This window comes from Musca domestica, unplaced genomic scaffold (genome assembly GCF_030504385.1).
Source record: "Musca domestica strain aabys unplaced genomic scaffold, Musca_domestica.polishedcontigs.V.1.1 14, whole genome shotgun sequence".
Lineage (NCBI taxonomy): Eukaryota > Metazoa > Arthropoda > Insecta > Diptera > Muscidae > Musca > Musca domestica.
Genome location: NW_026712192.1, coordinates 4,114,950 through 4,131,180, shown reverse-complemented (window position 1 = coordinate 4,131,180; position 16,231 = coordinate 4,114,950). Strand labels below are relative to the sequence as shown.

General features: G+C 37.8%; 1 protein-coding gene across 1 annotated transcript in view; it reads right to left on the bottom strand.

Annotated features, from left to right (window-relative positions):
* LOC101897009 (tyramine beta-hydroxylase) overlaps positions 1–16,231 on the bottom strand; it is a 106,785-nt gene that overhangs the window by 20,823 nt on the left and 69,731 nt on the right. The window contains exons 3-5 of the mRNA XM_059119132.1: positions 9,709–10,067; positions 9,411–9,559; positions 3,883–4,274 (exon numbers count right to left, since the gene is read on the bottom strand). Of these exons, the coding sequence (XP_058975115.1) occupies positions 3,883–4,274; positions 9,411–9,559; positions 9,709–10,067 (900 nt within the window). The remainder of the gene's footprint in view (positions 1–3,882; positions 4,275–9,410; positions 9,560–9,708; positions 10,068–16,231) is intronic.

Sequence of the window (16,231 nt, the reverse complement as noted above, 5' to 3'; positions counted from 1 at the left end):
ATATATGTATAGATACCATCTATATTGTTCATCCGATCTGTTTTATATTTTATTTATTATTTGTTATATGAAGCTATACTAAATATGCAAAGGTGTATAAAATTCGAAGACAATTTAGCCCTGTCCGTCCTTTGGCATGTCTGTTGTAATCACGCTTTTTGCACAGATCAGTATTTTGTGTGCAGGCAGGTCAAGAGGATAGGCTATATCGGTTCACGATATCGTATATCCCCCATATAATGATACCTCCCGATATTCGGCATTTTTTTTTTTTTTTTTTTTTTTTTTTTTTTTTTGATTTTAGCCACCTTTGTCAATGGAATTGTCTGAAATTCTACACAATGAGTCCATTGCGGATACTTTACCGCCTGTAAGAGAATTGCTTTTATATAAGTCCACGATATCGTATAGCCCCCATTCAACGGTACCTTCCAATATTCGGTATTTTGATGATTTTAGCTCAATTTTTCAATGGAGTTGTGCGAAATTCTGCACACGGAGTCCTTTGTGAGTACTTTGCCCCATGGAAGAGAATTGTCTATATCGATCCAAGATATCGTATACACCCCAAGATCCAAGATATCTCGATATCCGGTATTTTGATGATTGTAGGTATTTTTTTCAGTGGAATTGTCTGAAAATCCGCACATGGAGTTCCTTTTGAGTACTTTACGCCTTGGAAGAGAATTTTCTATGTAGGTCTACGATATCGTATATCCCCCATGAAACGGAAACCCTTCTACATTTGCCGTTTTCATGATTTTAGCCACATTTTTCGATGCAATTTTCTGCAATTCTAAACAAGGAGCCCTTTGTGGCTACTTTACCCCCTGGAAGAGAATTTTCTATATAGGTCCACGATATATTCGCATTTTTCAATGAAATTGTCTTAAATCCTACACAAGGAGTCCTTTGTGGTTACTTTACCTTACGGAAGAGATCTGCCTATATAGGTCCACGATATCGTATATCCTCCATATAGCGGTACCTCCCAATATTCGGTATTTTGATGATTTTAGCCACATTTTTCAATGGAATTGTCTGAAAATCCACAAAAGGAGTTCCTTCAGAGCACTTAACCCCCTGGAAGTGTAATGTCTATATAGGTACACGATATCGAATAGCCCACATATAACGATACCCCCGGAATTCCATATTTTGACAATTTTAGGGACATTATTCACAGGAGTGGTTTTAAATTCTCCCATTTAAAATTCGTAATAGGCACTACAGCCTATGACAAAAAATTGCGTATGCAGGTCAACGTCTTCGTATAGCCTCCATATAACGGTACCTCCCAATATTCGGTATTTTGATGATTTCAGCGACATTATTCACCGGAGTTGTTTCAAATGTCGTATTTAGAGTTCGTAATGGGAACTACAGCCTATGACAGAAAATTGTCGATGCAGGTCCAGTTTTCCGTATACCAGTACCTATATTCGGTATTTTGGCGATTTTAGGTACAATATTCACTGAAATTGTTTGAAAACTCGTATTTGAAGTTCCCAATATGTGTTTTAGCCTGTGATAGGAAATTATCTTCGCATAGACCGCAATATAACGGCTATATTTGCTATTCTTAGGAATTTAATTGAATTTTTAACGGATTTTTTTTTTAAATTTCTAAAGTCGTTCTAATGGTTTAGGGTATTCTAATATCGGCACAACCGAACTTACTGTTTTTTTTACTTGTTTCTCTTTAGTCCCTGTCATAGTCATTTCTTGAAAAAATTGGGGCTAAAACTCGTTCTTAGGTCGTCCTCAGAATTGTGACGGCGAAAATCCTTCGTCATTTTTGCCTACACAAAACGATATCATAAATTCCAATTAGCCTAGCAAAATTCTTGCGAGCAACCACACTCAAGAGAGTTGAACCGTTATCGCAACAACACACCGCATCACTCATCACTACCATTGGCGGTGATGAGCACATGTGATGTTGTTGTGGTAACCAAAATTTGTAAACAAGTTCCCGTTACTCCACTGTGAAAACGTGGTGGCGCCGGGTATAAAAGTGCAGTCAAAGGCAGATTCGCGGCAGTCAGTGCCAGATCGTGAACGGACAACACCAGCTTCGGTAAGTGACATCCTTTCTTTAATCCTCAGATTGCAGTGGCACCCTAGAATATCCTTCTAGTCCTAGTTTCCTTACTTATTAAGGTCTCTTTCAAATGTATCCTAGATCCTTGTAGTGCCTGAGTACTTATTAAGGTATCTTGCAATCGTATCCTAGATCCTTGTAGTGCTTGAGTACTTATTAAGGTCTCTTGCAAAGGTATCCTAGATTCTTGTAGTGCTTGAGTACTTATTAAGGTCTCTTGCAATTGTATCGTAGATCCTTGTAGTGCTTGAGTACTTATTAAGGTCTCTCGCAACCGTATCCTTGAATATACTGTAGTGCTTATTAACGTCTCTTGCAACCGTATCCTAGATCCTTGTAGTGCTTGAGTACTTATTAAGGTCTCTCGCAACCGTATCCTTGAATATCCTGTAGGGCTTGAGTACTTATTAAGGTCTCTTGAAAACGTATCCTAAATCCTTGTAGTGCTTATTAAGGTCTCTAGCAAACGTATCCTAGATCCTTGTAGTGCCTGAGTACTTATTAAGGTCTCTTGCAAACGTATCCTAGATCCTTGCAGTGCCTGAGTACTTATTAAGGCCTCTTGCAAACGTATGCTAGATCCTTGTAGTGCTTGAGTACTTATTAAGGTCTCTTGCAATCGTATCCTTGAATATCGTGCTTGAGTACTTATTAAGGTCTCTTGCAAGCGTATCCGAAATCCTTGTAGTGCTTGAGTACTTATTAAGGTCTCTTGCAAACGTATCCAAGATCCTTGTTGTGATTGAGTACCTATTAAGGTCTCTTGCAACCGTATCCTACATCCTTGTTGTGCTTGAGTACCTATTAAGGTCTCTTGCAACCGTACCCTAGATCCTTGTAGTGCTTGAGTACTTATCCAGGTCTCTCGCAGAGAATCCACCCCGAATCCTGAGCACCCTGTTCCTGTATCCTTGTCCCGTTCCTTGAGTACTTATCCAGGTCTCGAGTGGAAGAAGCCCCAATACCGTATTTCAAGTTTCACTTTGAATAAAAATATAATATCAAAACGTAAACCGCTGTCTTTCTCATTCTATCTCAATAAATGAAATATCTGTACGAACCCCTGGACCCCGACGAGCTATTCCAACCCAAGGGGAGAAATCTTGTCGTTACAGAATACATAAACAATATTTTTTCCAGCATTGTCATTTCCGACTACCTATCAGTTGACAGCGTTCTTCACAGTTCCTGGTTACCTAAAAAATCGTCAGCATATCGAAAACCAACATCGAAACATCCGTCAGATTTCCGATTTCTTTCAATTCTTTTAAAACCCCAACATTAATCTCCATTGACTTCAATTCATCGTAAATATCGAATTTCCGATCATCAATTTCAAATATCTCCGAAGTAAATTCCAGAGTCTGCAATAATCTACAAGATTTGGATTTTTTTTTTCAATATCATAATTAGAAAGTCGATAATTGTCGCAAAAACTTTTGCATTCTTACAATTCTAGATCAGACAACATATTATTGCTTTTAATCACCACCACGTTACAACCAATGATGTATATTTCAATGTGTTGCTTAACAACTTTTTAGCCTACTTTTTTCTTTGAGTGTAATCCAACCCTGCACACTGTTGACAATGATAAATCTCGAATTATTTACTACTCAGCACTTTCACATTGCCACCATCCATGGCAGGCGTACTTCATCAACACCGACAACAACACACCGGCGAAATAAATCACTCTTTGACAATGTGATGATGCTGCTGCTGCTACAGCACCACCACCACTCCTCCGAACTTCATCCTTCCTTCCACCTACCTACCTTTCTCAAATTCTGGATTATTGAAGTGCACCTCGAGTCGAATGTACGGATTGTATGCTTTGCCGCCAATGGGTAATCCAGTCTCGGGCGGATAAGTGAATGTACTCGCACCCATGGCCCACAAGGCAATAACTTTCGAACAAACTTTTGCCTCTTCGGGCATCTGTTGACAATCGCCGTTGTAGAGCGGAATTTCAACGTCCCAGTCGGTTTCACAGTGAAACACCTCCATGTGATGGACAAGACCCGGTGTCGTAATGATCGGTTCAAATTGAACAATATGATGTTTTTGTTGCAGGAAACTATCGAGCTTTTGTATGTGACACCAATAAGTGGTCTCTTTGTCAGGCACTGTCACTTTATTGAGTCGTATTTCGACTTGTTTCAGGTCACTTTACAATCGCAGCAAAAACAACAACAGCAGCATCAACATCAGCAGCAGCAGCAGTAAGAACAATGGCATCAGCACCAAGGGAATGCGATGAAGATAGATTAAAGAAAAACAAAAAAGAAAAGTAGAGTCGTTAATAAATTGATATGGACAGCTGTAAAAACAAAGAAAGCAAAAACTGCAGGAGATGGGAGGGTAGATAAAAAGTTTTCTTAAACTATAAAAACAATAGTTTTTAATTCGCTTTTGTAGATTTTTTCTCCACCTCCATCTGTTGGCTTATTTAAATGAAGAGTGATTAACATATCTCTGTGATAGATAGACGAATGGAAGGAAATATCATTTCGGAGGGACTCTAGAATTTTGCAAATTCAAATAAAAAGAAAGTGCATTCCACATTTTGTATACCCTACAACACTATGTCTAGGGGGTATTATAAGTTTGAGAGCCAAAAATTATGTAGCACCTTTAAATATTGGTCCTGCACATAAGGATCTTCCTATCTTGCCAAACTGAGTCGATCTAGCTATGTATGTCCGACCGTCTGTCCATGTCAATTTGCAATTACGCTACAGGTCGCAATTATGGACCGTTCCTCCCAAAATGTAGGTGGGGCAATGGCCAGAATAGAAGTCTATTGTTGTTGGGGATGATAGCAAAATTTTTAGGAGTTGAAATGGACCAAATACAGAAACCTTTCCTGATTTTGCAGTTGTTCTGCATGTCGCAATTATAGACTAATCGACACCGAATTTAACATTGGGCTAAAGAAAGCTGGATAGAAGTCCACTAATTTGGATGGTTCTCGGATAATATTTAGCAGTTGAAATATAACAATATATCCCATCTTTACGGTAGATCTCGTGCTAGTAGAAATAATTGGATGCGTAAAATATAAAAAGAGTCGGACGCTTATTTCGAATTTTATAATCGATTGGTTATTCAAAACTTTGACTATTAATGGGGAAGGTAGCAGATGGCTTGGTTCAATCTCTACCATCTTTAAAGCGAATATTGTGTTGATAGAAATATTGAGATGTGCCAAGTCTGAATGGAATCGGATATTAATTTCGAGTTTTTTGTTCTTCATGGATTTTCAAAATTTTGATCCCTTGGGGAGAAGGTACTAGAGGAATTAGACCGATATATTTCATCTTCACATCAGATACTGCTCAAAAATACGTACGCCAAATTTTATCGAGATCGGTTCAGATTGGGATATAGCTTCCGTACATATCTATATCCGAGGTTTATTGTGCACCAAATGGGTAATATCAGCCCAAATTGACTGAATTTTGGCGATTCCGACTGAATTCATAGTAGAAACAAGTACTTCATATTTGGTGAAAATCGCATCAGATATAGCTGTAGCTCCATTATATATATATATATTATTCGATTTGGTGTTAATGCCCCTCAGATGCGTAATATGCACTCCACAACGATAGTTTTTGGTACCAGATATCAGATGCCTAAAATTTTGTGAAGATCGATTCAGATTTCTCTATAGTCTCCATATATATCTTTATTCGATGTCAGGTTATTTGTGCACCAAATGGCTAATATTAGCCCAAATGGACTTAGTTTTGCCACTTCCGACGGAATCCAGTCTACAAGCAAGCTCTTAAGATTTTGATGAAAATCGGTTTAGATACAGCTATGGGAGCTATAGCTATATACAGGGTGAGAAGAAAAAACTGCAACCAACTTTAGACTGCAGTCATTTGAAAGCCACTCGTCCGACAGCTGTTAAAATTATTCCACTGACAGCTCATTATATTGTTTACGAGGCTACAAAAGCATTTTAGTGAGAATTTTCCAGAAAGAAAGTTATTCGTGATAGAATTCAAGCGTGATAGTGTGGTTTCTTTATATTTGGCTGGAAAATCACAAGGGGCTATCGTAAGAGCAATCCAGCATAACCGTAATACTGGTAGCGTAGCAATGTCAGCAGAAATGGTTCGAAAAGTAAAGAAGCGACTTGATCGAAACACGCGTCGCAATGGCCGAAAAATGGCTAGTGAGCTGAACATATCGCAATATTCCATTCGGCAAAAATTGAAAAATCAGCTCTGAAATTCCAAAAAGTGCAAGGACTTACACTGCACCGCAAGGACTTACACTGCACCGCAAGGACTTACACCGCAAAATAGACTCTAAAGAGCTGCTTCGCTTGACCGAAAGTTGTGAACTGCCGAATATGGTTTTCTTCGATGAGAAAACATTCCTTGTCCAGCAGTTTGTAAACAAACAAAATGACCGCGTTTACTTGCCAAAGAGGTCTACTGTAAATGTGCACATTCCGTTGGCCATCAGAACTCACGCGCCGGCCACATTGATGGTGTGGGACGCCATAACAGCCAATGGTCGCTCTCCGCTCGTATTAATCGACCGTGGCATCAGAATAAATGCCGAATATTATAGCGAAAATATTCTGGAGGGTGTATTAAAGCCTTGGGCTGGCAAACATTTTGGCCGCAGACCTTGGACATTCCAACAGGACTCAGCACCATCGCACTCAGCACGCGCCACCCAAAAATGGTTAGAAAATGAGGTTCCTCGCTTCATTTCTAGCGCACAATGGCCACCAAAATCTCCGGATACCAATCCGTTGAACTATTGTGGCTGGAGTATCTTGGAAGGCAAGGTTGGCACTAAAAAATACCAAAGTGTCGATCACCTCAAGCAAGAGCATCGCCGGGAATGAGTCAAAATACTACAGACCAACATTCGGGCAGCGTGTGAGGGTTTCATTCGCGGTTTGAAAGCCAAAATTCGTGCCAAAGTTGAATATTTCGAACAAGACTAAACTTATTCTAAAATTTAATGCTATTTCCGACATTTTTTGTATTCATTTAATAAAATTAAAAAATAAATGTAACAAGTGAAAAAGCGGTAAGTTCGGCCGGGCCGAACTTTGAATACCCTCCACCATTTAGAACGAATTTGAAAATTTTCGAAAAAGATAACATTCGCAAAAATTTCTGTTAACATTTTTAAAATACCGAATATAGCCGTTATATTAGGGCCTGTACGACAAGCACCTACATAGGCAAGCCATTACCATATTCAAATTCGAAATTTGAAAAAAACGGTGAATAAAGTAGCCAAAATCATCAAATTACCGTACATAGGGAGGTACCGTTATATAGGAGCTATACGAAGACCTGGACCTGTATAGACAAGACAGAAAGTCACAGACTGTAGTTCCCATTACGAACTCTAAATACGTAATTTGAAACTACTACGGTGAATAATGACGCTAAAATCATCAAAATACCGAATATTAGGAGGTACCGTTATATGGGGACTATACGAAGACGTGGACCTGCACAGACAATTTTCTGTCTCAGGCTGTAGTATCCATTCCGAACTTCAAATGCCAAATATGAAACAATCCCGGTGAATAATGTCGCTAAAATCATCAAAATACCGAATATCGGGAGGTACCGTTATATGGGGGCTATATGAAAACGTGGACCTACATGGCCCATTTACAAACTTAACCTGCCTACTGGAAAAATAAACATGTGTGCATAATTTTAGCCTTCTATCTCAATTCGTTCGAATGATAGCATGATTACAACAGACAGACAGACAGACGGATATGGCTCAATCGTCTTAGAATTTTACGCTGATCAAGAATATATATACTTTATTGGGTCTGACATGAGTATTTCGGGGAGTTACAAACGGAATGACAAAATGAATATACCCTCCATAGTATGGTGGAGGGTATAAAAATTATGGCGTTTGACTTATACCCTCCACCTTGGAAAGGAGGGTATATTAACATTGTCATTCCGTTTGTAACATCCTTAAATATTCGTCGTAGACCCCATAAAGTACATATATATATTATTCATAATCAGGTCCACGTTCCGATATAGTCCCCATATAACAGTACCTCCCAATATTGGGTATTTTGATGATTTATGCCACATTTTTTCACGGATTTGTCTGAAAATTGGTATTTGTTGGTCATAATGGGTTTCAGCTCCGGTGGCGAAACATTGCATGTATGGGTCCACGATATTCGGTATTTTGATGATTTTTGACACATTTCTTCACGGATATGTCTAAAAATTGGTAGTTGTAGATCATAATGGGTCCCAGTTCGTGTGGCGAGTCATTGTAATTAAAGGTCCACGTTTTGGTATAGCCCCCATATAACGGTACCTCCCGATATTCGGTAATTTGATGATTTTTGCCACATTTTTTCACGGATTTGTCTGAAAATTGGTATTTGTAGGTCATAATGGGTTCTAGCTCCTTTGGCGAAACATTCGGTCGAATGTACCAAAATTCAGATTATTTGGACTGATATTGGGCATTTGGTGCACAATTAATACGAAATCGGTTGCAGATATATATGGGATCTATATCTGAATTTGAACCGATTCTCACCAATTTCAATAGTGTTCTTCCGTGGTCCAAACAAGTATTGTTTGAAAATTTTCATTTCAATCGGCTAATAAATGCGACCTGCATTTTGTTTACAATAATACGTGTACTGACGGACTGAAATGCATAAATCGACTCAGAAAGTGATTCTATGAAGATCCTAGAAAGTAACTATGGATCTATCCATGCACAAAGACATAATACCCTTACCGCTATGAGGTGTATGGTATAAAAAGGATTAAATTTTCCATCCAAATTTAATGGTTAGATTGTCCTCTCTTTTTCATTTGTAACGTGAAAATTATCTGAAGGCGAGCTAGCTGGAGCTTCACTAATTCAAAATCGATGTTATAGACTTGTTCCAACAAAAGTTGGAGCTATTGATTCGCTCTGTCTCGGCTTAGCTCCCTATTCATCATCTCAGAAATACGTACTCAGCATAAGAAGTCGCCTAGCACCAGATAATTTTTTCTTTTCAAAGCTTTGTAAAGTGCCATGTGCGAGATAATCTCTGTTTTATGTTTCAAATTCCTGGGAGGACTGGGAAACCTCATTCAATAACGTTCTCAATATTTCACTTTATGTTTTGGTAGTCTCCTTTATTTCCCGCATTTTTTTACTCAGCACAAATGTTTTTGAAACAGATATTTAGATATTTACTATCACTCACCACCTTTTAAAAAATCTTTCTTCGAAATTTCCATTCACATAAATCTTCGTTAAAACTACTTACGTTTCTGGTATTATAATTTTATCGGCCCTCAGTAGTTGCATCATCTTTATGCCGGACTCATGGGAGGAGACATTTGGGAAGGGAAATTGATAATCTGTCAATTCCAATTCATTTTCACCTCTTGCCCACATAATGTACATGGTACCTTCCTGTTTAGAAATGCAAAAGGGAAAAGCGATAAAAGAACGAGAAGACAAACAAACAAAAAAACATATTTTAATTAATTAGCCACATCTGCTGCTGCTGCTGCCAACAAAAACTATTCTTCTACAGCCTCTCTTGAGCTCTTAACACTTACATGGAAACGAAAATCCGACGGATCACAGGTATCAAACTTCCTCTTGAACGCCAGCGTCGACTCATCCATCTTGAAGAGTACACAGTCCTGCTGATAGTCCTTGTGCACATACTTGCCATCCGAACTCGTGTAGGTGTCCGTAACAACATTGAAAAATCCATTTTGGTTTTCGAAGAAACAAATGTCGGCATCCCCAATGCCACCACGTTTCGAAAAGCCCAAATAGAACCATCGATGCTGTTCATTGAAGGCATTTTGGAGGTGGAAGAGGACTTCTTGTTTATACCAATCGACCATCCAGCTGAGTTTGATTTCTTTATTATCCAATAAAATCTCGTGGAGTTTTGTGTCGGAGAGGCCTGCAATGGCAAAGAAGAAGTGAACGAGGAAATGAGCCACAACATTAAATAACCATTTGAAAAATATGCCACAAAGTAAATAGGGATTTTCAATGTTCATTTGAAATGCTCAGCATGTCGTCGGAGTAATAAATTACAAGTGATATAATGGATGTTGTTCGGTTCGGTTCGATTGAGTTTGGTTTGGTTGGAGTTTGAGTTTTCTTATTGGCATTTAATAGATCCAACAAGATTTACATTAGTTGGCGAAACTTTTGAATAATAATATCAAATAAATGAAGCTTTAATAATGCGGGTTAGAAGCCAGAAGGGCCAGTACACATGGCCTACAATCTATTAAAAGGTAGTGCTCAGAGATTTTTACACCTTATTGATAATGAAATCATGTCTGAAATTTTAGGTATAAATAACAAAAATGTAATTCAAAATGACAATTTATTTATTTTTTTTTTTTCAAAATATTGAAAATTGAAAGATTGCGTCAGTTTTTTAGGCTATTAGAAATTTGGTGAAAATTACGCCATGTTTAAAAAATTTATCCATTTCCAAAATTAGACCGTCTCAAAATAGAGCAAGAGTTTGCTCTAAGCGTGGAAATGTGTCTACGAGTTAAAATTATGTGCGCGTGTGTGTGATAGCACACGGTTTTGATGTTACTGTGCTGGATAAGAGGGTGGAAGATCTTGTACATAGACACACATAGATATACAACAATGGTATGACAAAAATCAGTAAGGAAAGGTCAAAAGTAGGGTGGGCCGACTATATGATACCCTACACTACTATACGTGTTAATTAGAGCTTCCATAACTAAAAAAGTTTATATTGGGAATTTATGCGAACCTTATTTGATTGCGTATCATGGCTTTAGAGTAGTGACCATTTGGGAACTATATCCAACTCTGAATCGATTCTCAACAAATTTGACGAAGGCTTTTACACTTCAAGTACCAAAAAATATTGCTGTATCGTCCTTAATATGACCATGATAAGGATTTTATTAATAAATATTTATTGAAACAATAGATATATCGAACCGAGTTTCAAATCGGATGATATATATACATGGGAGCTATAACCAAATCTGAACCGATCTTGGCAAAATTTAAGGCACTTATTTCTGAGATGTATCTGATATCTGATACCAAATATCATTCTTGTGGAATGTAGATTACAAATGTGGGGGACTTAAAACCCAAAATCGAATGAAACATATATATGGGAGCCATAGCTATATCTGAAACCGATTTTCATCAAATTTGAAGTACTTGCTTCTAGGATGAATTCAGTCGGAATTGCCAGCCCTACTGGACTGATATTGACCATTTGGTACACAATAAACCTGATATCGGATAAATATATATATATGGGAGCTATATCCAAATCTGATCCGAACTCAATAAAATTTATCAGAGGTATTTCTGGGCTGTAACTAGTTCCACATATCATTCTTGTGGAGTGCATATTATGAATGTGGGGAACTTAAACACCACCAGTATGAAACATATATATGGTGTTATAGCTATATCAGAACGGATTTTCACCAAAATTTTATGTAATTGCTTCTAGACTGAATTCGGTCGGATGTGCCAAAATTCCGGTCATTTGGACTGATATTGACCATTTGGTGCACAATTCACCCGAAATCGGTTAATATATAAATATATATTTGAACTATATCTGTATTTGAACCGATTCTTCCCAATTTCAATAGGGTTCGTCCGTGAGCCAAACAAACACTGTATGGAAAATTTAATCGCAATCGGCTGATAAATGCGACCTGCATTTTGTTCGGAAATATACATGGACAGACGGTCGGACAGACATGCATAAATCGACTCAGAAAGTGCCTCTATGAAGATCCCCAAAGGTAGGTATGGGTCTATTTCGCTTTTTTCTCCATGTTACAAACAAATGCTCAAAGACATAATACTCTTACCATAATGTGGTGTAGGGTATAAAAAACTAAAAGAGTGTAGAGTAGAACCGGCTCGATTTTAAACGGATTTTGCTTCCAATAAAAAACGAGAAAAATATGTTCCCTCCTTTTCGAGCGACATCGAAAAATTGAGTTTGCTAATAATTTTTTTTTTTGTCTGCTCCCAGGAGCTCTTACGTTCAAATTCTACTGAGAATCACTCTTTGTGCAAATTCGAGGGAGTTTTTCGCAGACCTAGTACATACCATATAATTCGGCCAAAATGTGTTTTATCGAAGTAATGGCTTACACCCTGAGACTCTTTAGGCTAAATCTCTTTCGAGACATTCCGAGTCGATCAAGCGATATCCGTTCTCCCATCTGTCTAACTAGTTCGCACGAGGCAGTGCCCTTCTTTGTTCAAACGTGGAGTATCATATTATTATTATCAAAATTAGGTCGAGTTTGGAGATGGGCAATATCGGTCCACACCTTCTAGTACCTCCTACATAAAACGTCAACATTTTAAAAAAAAATATTTTACTGCACAGAAAGAGAAAGTATAATCCGATTTTGCTCCATCTTGACTAATATTTGCATTAGTACTAGGTCAGGTGAGAAAATGGACAATGTCGACTCACTCCATCAAGTACCACCCCCACAAAGGCTCAACATTTTGAATAGTTATAAATCTTTTCATATTAGATGTAAGAATCCGAATGTCTTCAAATTACACACATCCCATTATTTTTATTGACATCTACTGTGAAATGGGATATATCGGTCCACTGCTTCTGGTACCTCCCCCACAAAGTGTCAAAATGTTGACTACCCGTGAAGCTCATAAAACTCGAAACTGACATCCGATTCCATTCAGACTTCCTACATCTCCAAATTTCCATTAATACAAGATCTGTTATAAAGATGATAGAGATCGGACCATTTCTTCTGGTACCTCCCCCACATTGGGTTCAAGATTAAAAAAAAAACGCTCAAACAAAGCGAAATAAGCATCCAACTCTCTTCAAATTTCACACATACAAACATTTTTGCTAACACAAGATCTGTGGTGAAGATGATACTTATCTGCGAACCCCTTCTTATACCTCACCCACAAAGGATCAACATTTTCTATACTTTTATCTGTCATAACTTGCGAAATAAGACAGCGATTCTTTACAACCTGCTATATCTAAATATTTCTCTCAACCAGAAACCTGAGAAGAATATGAAATTTATGATTTCGTATAATATTGGATATATATGTTCGATTTTCTTCTAATTTTGTCCATACCAATATTTTTGTCGGTCGACACACATCTTAACATCTTCTAAAAATATCACGTACCTCTTATAAAATGAAGGAAGTAACCAAATGTAGTACAAACCTTGCAATATTTATATATATTTATTTAGGTCCAATATGAAATTTACAATATTGGCCCATTCCTTCAGAACCTACTTCATAGAGGGTCAATAATTTGAATAATAATAACAGAAGTCAAAATATATATAAATATTCTAACATTGAGGGTACACATTTTAACTTGTCTAATTTTTATACCCTCTGCAATACTATGGAGGGTCAGACCTAACAAAGTATATATATTCTTGATCAGCGTAAAATTCTAAGCCGATTTAGCGATGTCTGTGCAGGTCTTCTTATATCCCCCATATAACGGTACCTCCCAATATTCAGTATTTTAATGATTTTAGCGTCATAATTTACCGGAATTGTTTTGAATTACGTATTTCGAGTTCGTAATGGGAACTACAGTCTTTGACAGGTCCAGGTCTTAGTATAGGCCCCATATATCAGTACCTCCCTATATTCGGTATTTTGACGAGTTTAGGCACAATATCCACCGAAATTGTTTGAGATGTCGTATTTGAAGTTCGCCTGTGACAGAAAATTGTCTATGCAGGTCCAGGTCTTCGCGCAGCTCTGATATAACGGCACCTCCCCATATACGATATTTTGATGATTTTAGCTACATTATTCACAGTTTATTTCAATTTTCGAATTTGAATATGGTAATGGCTTATGACAAACAATGCCTATGTAGGCCCACTTGGTATTGACCCCAATATAACGGCTATATTCGGTATTTTTAAAATTTCAACAGAATTTTTTAAGAATTTTTTTTGAAAATTTCCAAATTCGTTCCAAATGGTGGAGGGTATTCAAATTTCGGCCCGGCCAAACTTACTGCTTTTTAATTTGTTAAATCTTAATTCAGTGCCACCTTTCTCCAAGAAACAAAACCACAGTCGTGTAGACATCAAAAGAAACCCAAACAAAAATCCCCCACCACAATTTTCCTCCAGGCATAATTAATCATTAAATTGATGTGTCTAAGTTTGCTCATAAAACGAATTTCATCACAAGGAGCCAGTGTCAAGGTCAGGACATTGAAAATCGGTCATAAAATTACAAGCTAAAATATTGTTTAATGATGTTGTTGTAAATGAAAATTTGCCTTTTGAAGGATTCCAACAGCAACAATAACAATTTAAATATTTTTGCATAATTTCTGTATTTCATCGGCCACAAAACTTTTATTTGATTATATTTGTTGTTCGCTTTGACCTTGGAGGGAAATTTTCGTCCGAAAAATTTATGCGAGTGTGGGTAGAGAGAGAGAGAGAGCACATCATAACGTTACGGCATGTTGTCGGTCAATTATTGTAATTAATTCATTTTGCTTTCTTAATTTTATTCGCTGTTGTTGTTGTTGTTTTGTTGTTAATTTGTCAAACAAGAAGCTCTTTGTCGTCCAGTAATTCGAAGAGCAATTATTTGACAATTTTGTGAAAATGTTTATGTCATTTTGCGTCAATGAACGATGAGTTGTTGATGTCCATATTTCAAAACAAACGACATGGTGACATACTGCTTAATGAGTAAATTGATATAATTTAATGAAATTTCTAAAATGTTCTCAAAATTTCTTCGCTTGAGGTCATTTGAATGTATTCTTTCACCCTTGAAACGGGAATGTATGTTGACTACAAGATGCAGATTTTGTTTAAAGGGGATGCATTTCAAAATACAAAAGCTTTAATGAGAGTGATTTGTCTACTGGGTTACTGTGAAGAGATGAAACCTGCCCAGAAAGCGTCGGCTCAGAATTCTAGAAGCGATAGAGCCTAAAAATTCCTTCAAGTCTCGTGTGTGCGAATACACTTTAGACTATAAGACTATAGACATTATAAAACAATAAAGACAGCCTTCAGGTCGTCCAAGAGAGCCCTGCGTAATCCATCGACAGATACATACCAGAACTTAAGCACCGCCATGGTGTGGGCCGCCATAACTGCCGATGGTCGCTCTCCACTCGTATTAATTGACCGTGACATTGGAATAAATGCCGAATATTATGTCGAAAATATTCTGGAGGGTGTATTGCAGCCTTGGACACGCAAAAATTTTGGACGCAGACGTTGGACATTTCAACAGGACTCAGCACCATCGCACTTAGCACGCGCAACCCAAGAATGGTAACAAAATGAGGTTCCTCGCATCATTTCTAGCTCCGTTGGACTATTGTATCTAGAGTAAAAAATACCAAAGTATCGATCACTTCAAGCAAGCGCTTCGCCGGGAATGGGCCAAAATACCGAAGAGCAACATTCGGGAAGCGTGTGACGGTTTCCTTGGCCGTTTGAAGGCCATAATTACTGCCAAAGGTGATCAATTCGAAAAAATGTAAGTTTATTCTAAAATTTGATGCTATTGCCGACAATTTTTGCTTTCGTTCAATAAAATTTAAAAAAAAAATGTAAAGATTATGGCGTTTGACGTTGTTGCAGTTTTTTTATCTCACCCTGTACCCTCCTTCAGCTCTCCTACGCAATTTTTACTCAGCTCTTCTCATAGGAGAAACATAAGGACTCGTCTACAAAAACGACAACGACTTTAAGAGCACGTTTATGGAGACGGTTTTCAAAGCTTGATACGACCACCTAAGCTCTTTTTCAACAGCTACTTTCAGGGCTCGTCTCTAAAGACGAGCTTCAGAGCTCGTATCTGAAGACGACTTTCAGAGCTCGTCTCTAAAAACGACTTTCAGAGCTCGTCTCTAAAGACGACCTTCACAGCTCGTCTATAAAGATGACCTTAGGCTCGTCTACAAAGACGACCTTCAGAGCTCGTCTACAAAAACGACTTTCAGAGCTCGTCTGTAATGACGACCTTCAGAGCTCGTCTACAAAAACGACTTTCAGAGCTCGTCTGTAAAGACGA